General features: G+C 40.9%; 1 protein-coding gene across 1 annotated transcript; it reads right to left on the reverse strand.

Annotated features, from left to right (window-relative positions):
- Positions 1-2,183: 2,183 nt before the first annotated feature.
- On the reverse strand, positions 2,184-6,790 carry LOC139667492 (serine palmitoyltransferase 2-like; the record flags this gene model as incomplete). The annotated part of the gene is made up of 2 exons (XM_071546967.1): positions 6,503-6,790; positions 2,184-2,378 (listed from the first exon to the last, which is right to left on the reverse strand). Coding segments are annotated over exons 1-2 (345 nt in total), but the record flags the coding sequence as incomplete, so codon positions are not given.
- Between the last annotated feature and the right edge of the window lie 1,807 nt (positions 6,791-8,597).

Here is an 8,597-nt window from a genome sequence, read left to right on the forward strand (position 1 = left end):
CTTGTTTTCTTTAAGAGTCTCGTACACTACTCGTACACTACTATGAAAAAAAGCCTTGCCACCCTAGGGTGTCTTTTTTTTTGCTATTATCAAAGCTTTGGTGATACTTGGCACGTTGTACCTAGATTGGATTTGAGATTTTATAATCTTTTAAAGTGGAAATATTGATAAACGGGGCCCACAAAACCCTCCATGGCCCGCTAAGTAATACAGCATATGTGCAAATATTTTTCCTGATTGCTACTGTAATATCACTTACAGGTGACTGGCCTTTTAAATAAACATTCAGCTTGAGGCGATAATGTTAGAAATGTCTGAAATATCAAAGCAAGCACTGTAGCCTCCAGTATTGGGAAGCTGCATCTCCAGAAAAAGGGCTAAAAAGTTGGCATACTGAGTTCAGTCCTCTGTGGTCTGCAATTGTGCACAATATCACTTCGCCTGATTCTCGTTAGCAAAACATCACGAGTGCATTTTGTCATCAGTTTGTAACACTAAATAATGCTCTATATGAGGCAGCAGGCAACACAAAATGTGAACTCAGTCAACCAAATGGGTTCCATTCGTGAACCTGAAACACATCTGGGACAGGGCTTTTGCCCAGGGCGTTGCCTACTTACATTACGCTGAACAACCAAAACAATCATAACATTCAGTTATATGTAAGCACAGTATGCTGTCATCATTAAGCTGGTGTCTGCTGCTGTTGAGGAAATCGCTTCACTTGTAGGATTTATCACTTTGTTTATCTGATGAAGTTATAAAGAGAAGCTTTCTCAAGCGTGAAAATGCCAGCTGCAACTACTTAAAACAATGTAGCTGCCAAAAGACTGGCAGCACCTTTTTTGCCTGAAAAGCATCCAATCAGAGAGGGCACCAAATGTGTCTTGTGTTGTTAATGGAAAGGAACGTAAAGTTATGGGAAAATGGGTGCACCAAAAAAGTAAATTACAACACTTTGTCACAAAATAATTCCTGGAATGCACTGAACATCACAGATTGATGATATATAGGTGTAAGAGTATCCAAGGGTGGATTTTTCCTTCGGCTTCTCAAAGTGGAGGCCAAGAGGAGCTATGCCATGTTCTGTTGGCGCGAACAAGGGAACAGATGAATAAAACAAGACTTGACACCACAGTGTTTCTGAGGAAGCCTAACAAAACGGGCATTCCCTGACTCACTACTAGGGTTGGGCGGTAATGCGGTAATACGGTAATACGGTATCCCGGGGTATTTGAAAATAGCAACGGTGTCCGTTTCATTACCGTCATAAAAAAAATTCTGCTGCGCAATGTGCGCATATATATAATAAACACCTTAAAACAATGTAATTTGTCAAATAAATAACCTGTCAAAAAAGACTAACTATTTAGAAGCGATCATAATCACGCGTCATGTGACAGCTTCTCCTCGGAAGGGAGAATTAGAAAAAAAAGATGGCGAGCGCAAGCGAGTTGGTCCCTAAAAAGAATGCAACTGCTGCATTTGGCAGCATTTCGGGTTCCGACTAGGGATGGACATTTCAAGCAAAAATACTATTCGATATTCACTAGGAACTATTCGACCATTCTTCGAAGATCACCCCCCCGCACGGACGGTGCGAACTAGGCTAGCCATATTGACGTTAGCTAGCCAGGCTAACTAGCAAGCTAGGCGGACGTTAGCATAGAGCTAGCTAGCTAAGCCAGCTACCTAGTCCGGCTAAATAGCTACTTAGCCGGTTCGGGGCTAATCATGGCCCCGACAGCAATGCCGGTCCTTCTCTCGTTTTACGTGCCCATCTCAGAATCAATCACCCTCTAACCGCTGCGAGGATGAACATCTCGTCCAGTTCAAAGCCCCCCGCTGCTGCTGCTGCCCAAGCAGGACCATCCACTGTAAATATGTTGTAAATATGTAACGTTTGCTATTCCGTTTCTGATGTTGTTCAGAGAAAAAAACTGGAACATGTATCATATTTTTGTCGTTGTGTGAAAATCACAGTTGAAGTGCACTGCAGCCACCTTGTGGCGGGAAACGGTATAGCAGCGACTACATAAATTCATCATTTGGAATTGCCGGCTCCCTCCAATCAGATGGTAATACCGTATACCGCGGGAAAATTTGGGGAAGGTTTAACGGTGTCAAAAATTGGATACCGCCCAACCCTACTCACTACATCCAACTATCGGACCTTCTCTTACCTTTTGTTCCTCTCTCTCCCTGGCGATGTGGCACCTTTCAATCTTCCAGTGGCGGAGGAAGTCGCGGAGGTAGCCGAAGACGGTGAGGATGCCGTAGCCCATGTAGGTGAGCACCGCCACCAGCATGGGCGTCTCCTCGAACGACTCGTCGAAGGGACAGCTGTACAGGCCGCCATGATGCGATGCCGCTTGGACCTGGGCACCATGGAACCAGATGTCAGTGTAGCAAAACATCTGGGGCTACATTCATTCACTTTGTAAAATTCACAGCACTTGGTTCCTATGCAGCAAGTTCCAAAGAAAAAAGTACTAATTTGGTATCAGATATAATAAAGTAATTATTATGAACTTTCCTATTATAGTTGACCTTCATGTATTTCTATGGTACGAAGTAAGATTGGAAAACATTATCAACACTCAAGAGCTACATTTGTCTTTGACTGCAAATATCTGTTGAAACGATGAAACAATTAAATTATTTTTTACACATGTTATGTTTTTATTTAGTTTCAGTTCTAGTTTTAGTATTTTTGGTACGGATGATATTTTTTTAAAGGTATGATGATAGAAATTCAGAACAGATAATTTGTAACTGTTTGCAACAGGTATTGTGTATTATACAACAGGTAGTTCCGACCTAGCGATCTGATTGGTCAACTAGACATTTAGAACGTGCTCAAATCAGCATGACAGCACACCTAGCCGTGCTCGTCACTAAATATTACTCCGCCATATATTATCATACAATAATTATCATACGTTATATTTAAATATAACGCTACGTTAACTCTGTTCAGCCTTGATGTTACCAGACGCTCTGCATCCTCCATCAGCTGTGCCGGTGAGTCGGTGACACGGCGCTACTAGCTTAAAAATACATGTGAAGTTCGCGGACATAGTAGCTAAATCTGTCCATGGAAAAATTATTTTTTTCAGCAGATATCTTAGTTACAACAAGATTGAGCTAGCAAGGCAGTTTTGTGTTTATATGTGTGGTATTTATTCAGTTTGGGAAATCCCGCGATCTCTAGAAAGCATTAGCTCAAGTTGGCTGGCTGACTCAACAGGGACTAGAAATCGTCTCTGTTGCTAGGTCGTTACTAAGGCTCCGCCTACTTGCTGGAGTAGTAAACTAGGTTCCATTACCTCCTTGGTCTACTGACGTGACTGATTGTTTTCCAGTTATTAGTCAGACCCCATGTATTTCCAGGGAAACGGAGATAACACTAGCAAAAAGTTTTTTATTTTGAGAGCGAATTGCCCCACAATATGAATACATTTTGTTTATATCTTTTATTTTGTTGGTAACTGTTGTATAATCGCAATATTACACTCGTGATGCTTACGGACCGAGGCGCTTCACTGTCGTGCCAATAATGACGGCAACGCACACCCTCTCGTGTAATATTGCTTAAATATACAAACAATAAAAAAACGAAAAATCTAAATGATTTTGTTTTAAAAGTAAACAAGATTAAGTTCAGTTTTAGCTTCTTCACAGTTTCATTTTTATCTTTATTTCAGTTTACAACAATGTTTTGAACACCCAGTTTTATCATTTACTATAATAACCTTGCTATAAAGATATGCCATTGAGGTATTTGTTGTTGTTTTTGTTGTAAAAAAAAACAAGCCCACATATGATTTTGTATTTGAGCTATGAGTGTGTGTGTGTGTGTGTGTGTGTGTGTGTGTGTGTGTGACCTCCTCTGCTTTTATCCTAATGAAAAAGCATAAGTCTGTCTTTTGTTATGGCTAGCGTGTGTTTCTGCAACTCACTTAAGAGCCGACTTCACTGTGTGGCCTTCATATATACAGCACGTGCGAGTGGGAGGAAGATAAGGAGGCCTCCCAAGTAATAAGTTATGATTTGGTCGTCCACTAACTATAATGTACGGCAAACATTGTGTCACTGCGGCCGGAGGAGGACAATTTGAAAGTAAAATAAGGGACGAGTTGGGTGTGTGAACCTGTGCACTCCTAGCTGGGAGATGTCAGAATTACAGCATGAATTTTGAAAATATGCTGTAAATCATAGAATGTTTCAGACGCAGATCCACGGCTAATGAAAAGCAGGCGGTGTGTTTCTGCAGCGCTGTGCGGGTTTTAAACCACAACATATGGAATTGAGGATACACACCATTAACTTCACATCTCCATTTTGTTTAGACAGTGTTTTCGCAGTGGTAAAGGGGTAGAAAGAGAGAAAGTCATTGTGTTTTACAGGCACACACTACACTACACAGGCCTTATGTGCTCATGACTATTAGGGACTACATGTGACTGGTCATGCCTCTCTCTCAAATACCTTAGAGACTAGCAATGCTGACATCCGCATGAACCGCGATCAGCTGAGAGTCAGTCACCAGCCGCTCGATTTCTTAGCCTTATGAAACAAGGAAATCAGGGGAAGGAACTGGTCCTGTGTCGGACACGACTACCCACGAGGCCTTGCTTCCACATGGCCGGTGAAAAGAAAGGTTTAGGCATCCCGCTTGAAACCTATCAGCCCTTATTTCCCTTGAGAATCTCAAACTGGAGGCGACTACAATGAGTTTGTTTTTGCCAGCAACTACTCGTCTGAATAAGATGCAGACGTCAAAACAGCAAATACCCATGATGGCCGACAATCACTGTAAATTGTGACCTTTTGCTCATTTTGTTGACCTACAAAATTGCATTCAAAATGCATTTCTTGGGAATTATTTTGTCTGAGTTCTCTGCAAAGTACACTATTCTATAAAAGTGGAAAGGTACAACTGTTGAAAATAGTTCCCTAACACCCCTCGATGCAATTTAAAGATGACATCTGAATCACACTTTCAAATAAATTCCTAAATTGATAGGAAATAAAGACATTTCCTTTTCACACTGATATAGAACAGTAGCACAGGACTCAGACCAAAATTACCCAATAAAGCAACAACTTTGTAGAAATCACAGGGTGTAAATGCGTTGTGTGTGATACTATCTAATTATGCAGCCACAGAGGACAGGACACATTAATTGGAACAGTTACAGAGGGTGCACCCAAGGGTGGAAATTTCATTAGCCTCTTTGGAAAAAGCTGTTTTGCACTATGCTTGCTGTCTCAATGGGCCTGAACTGAACAGGTGCACTGGTGCAATGTTTACTCCAGTCTATCTAATCACCAACCCAACACAGCTTCATACACAGTTTTAAAGAGAACCCACCCACTTTGAGAAATTAGAATTTTTCAAACTTTACAGTAATTTAGATGACAACTGCCAAATTTGCAATGGTGAGAAAAAAATGCAACCCTGAAAATGAGCCAAAAAAGCAAAGAGAATACCATATTCGCTTAAATTAATAATATGGCTCCATTCAGTCTATGGTGTTTAATTCTAGTAGGAATCATGTCACAGCTCTTGCGAGTATACTCATTCAATATACCTGAAATCACAAATGAAATGGAGGCTTGTGTACTGTCACTACTGGTTTCACTGTAGGCTACATTGCAGTCTGTAAGATAAACATACCAGGATGAGATGCAGCCTGCAAACTTGCTAACAGGCTAGGCAGAGACAGGCGGACTGTACCAAGCTGTTCGACTGGCTTGGTTGGTTCAGTTCTCTACAGCTTCTGATCTGACGATAACTGGCCCCGATGCGTGCCGTGCTCTCTTGTATGGACAGGGCAACACGCCAAACTCCATTAAAGAACTGTTAGTTTAATGTGGTTTCGCTTATTGGCAAAGGTACATATATCATAATAAGAGTTGAAGCCTTTTCTAAATTTTTACGATCTACTGTTGAATTCGGCATACATATAATACACAAAGTAGCACTTTAATTCCATAAAATCTCAACTTTCGGGATAGTCTCGGCTCTTTTTCTAGCAATCTTCTTCCACCGGGATACAACAGGGGGGCGGTAGCGAGCAGGGTGAACTAATTTGAAAAGTTGCGATTTTATTGAAATTAAGTGCTGCTTGGTGGGTTATATGTATGCCGAATTAAAGAGTGGCTCTTAATGATTAAGAAACGCTCTTCAATCATATTTTCAAAGGTACGTATCTTTGCCGATAAATGAATTCACTTTAAACTACCAGATGTTTGAACAGAGTTTGGCGTCAAAATAGAAGAGTGAACGGGACGTATCGGGGCTACATGACAAGAAACTGTCAACTTATCTACAGCCGAACAAAAACACACGTAGAGCAGCAGGCCTGTGGCGTTTAACACGGGAATAAATGACGGTAATCTCAGTAGAAGCATCGTCTGGGTGTCTCCGGGTCCAGACAATAGACGCTTCCCCGGCTTCACCCATCTCTCCTCTCCGTCCCATCCCGGGCCTCACCTCCTCCTCCTCGGGGTGGCAGTGCTGCTTGGGCTGCTGATGGCAGCGGAGGAGGATCTTTGCCAAGCCGTTCCTCTCCGGTTTCAGTCCGTTCTTCACGCGCTGACACACTTCTCCGTTGGCTGGCTTGGTCGCTGGGCTTTCAGTCATTGCTGGCCAACGATTGTGGATCCGCGACGGTAACTTGCATGTAGTGACACGGAGCCTGCCTGCGGTGCAAAGCGGTGACAGTATCCGAGCCGGGAGCGCGAGCGTTTACAAATACACTAAAAACTCTCTCACACACACTCTCACGCACACACACGCATACACACACAAAACACACACACAGTAACCTGAAATTCCAGACGCCCAACACCGGAAATCAACGCCCATAGTGACTGGTGTGAGCCAGTAATATCGGTGCCCGCAAGAGGGGGCGTGGCTTACCGGGCTTCACATGTGCAAAGGGAGTGGTCCGGTGTACGTGAACTCTAGTCACCTCTTATAATGTTTTGGGCACGTACAGTAGCCTACTTCAAAAAGTGGGGGGAAAGGGGAAATTATTTGTTACATTAAAAGTAAAACCAAACCGAAATCTTCATTTCGGTGTTTGCTGAATAAACATAACGTAAATTATTGAAATATTAGAATAAAGTTACTACTACTACTACTACTACTAATAATAATAATAATAACTGTAACAACAAGTTTTAAAAACAATATTTCAATCAAATAAAAGCAAATATACTCACAAAATTAATTACAAGTAATAGCAAGAAGGAAAAAGGAAACATAAGAATAGAGGCTATAACCAATATAATCAGATCAATAATGAGATTAAAATACATCACATAAAAGCAAGTTTATGATAGTAAGTTCTGAGAAGTGATTTGAAGTTATTTACTGCAACAGCAAGGAAGCTTTTTTTTAAAAAAAAAACAAAAAAAAAAAGAAATCTGTGATGGCTTCCCTTTATGAAATCGTTCATGGTGTTTGTGGGGCAAGGTCAGGATTTGAGACAAAAGTTGAACATTTGAGAATAGTATAGTAGAATAGAAGTCAAAAATATTTATAAAATAAAGAGAGATGAAAGTAACATTTTGAAAATCAAGTCTAAATTTTGAGATTATAAAAATTTGATATTCATGTCAAAATGTTTCTTTATACACTCTTATATACTCTTTGAGCACATAAACACAGTTATAATGAGTATCAGGACTATGAAACCATATAAACCTAAGTGAAGACATTTATATCTACTTTTAGGCATTAGCTAATGCTTATTAAAATTGATTACAATGAGTATAACAACTTAGTTTTGTCAACATTACAAGCAACTGCAGTAAGGAGTGAGAAACGAGAAATATTCCTGTGTCCATCAGTTTGGTGGAGTGCAAGGTAAAGAAATAAGAAATAAGAGACAGAGAGAAATGCGTTTTCAGTGCAAGAATAGGAGGAAGATATGGGAGAGGGGGATGTAAAGTGTTTCTTGAAAATATGTGTTTTCAGGTTACAACCTAAGATATGGAGTAATTCTGTTGTCTGGATTGGGCTTGAGAGGTCACCCACCAGTCTACCATTGGGGAGGCGTGAGGGAGAGGAGTTAAAGGAAAAATCCACCCTAAAACTCTTTAATACTGTAAAAAAAAAAAAAAAGGGGGGCTTCTTTCTAGAGCCGGCATTCTGCACTGGCATTCAACAATCATACAGGGAGAAATCCATCATAGAAGAGGCAGAGAGACCAATTTCTCCACTGACAGTAGCCTCAATAGACCAGAATGCAATGCAACCAGAAGACATACTGTGCTATGAGTAAGGGGTCATTCTGGGAAATGTAGGAAATCACTAACTGAAGTAGAAGTAGATGAGGCAGGTTGAGGGAAAGTCAGTACACCATAAAAGTAAATTACACCACAAAAACTAACTCCTGAACGCATTGAAGATCACAGATTGATGATATCTAACAATATAAGAGGCACTGAAGCACAGTGGTTACATAGGATATATTGCACCGCAAAACACAATAACACAACAACTCAACCTGAATGGAGCTGATCAATAATGACACCAACAGTCCCAAGGCGCTGGGGATTATGGATTCTTACTAAAAGCT

Source organism: Centroberyx affinis, unplaced genomic scaffold (genome assembly GCF_046629955.1).
Source record: "Centroberyx affinis isolate AG114_WGS23_722 - 3 ecotype Tasmania unplaced genomic scaffold, CSIRO-AGI_Caff_v1 ptg005562l_1, whole genome shotgun sequence".
NCBI classification, from domain to species: Eukaryota; Metazoa; Chordata; class Actinopteri; order Beryciformes; family Berycidae; genus Centroberyx; species Centroberyx affinis.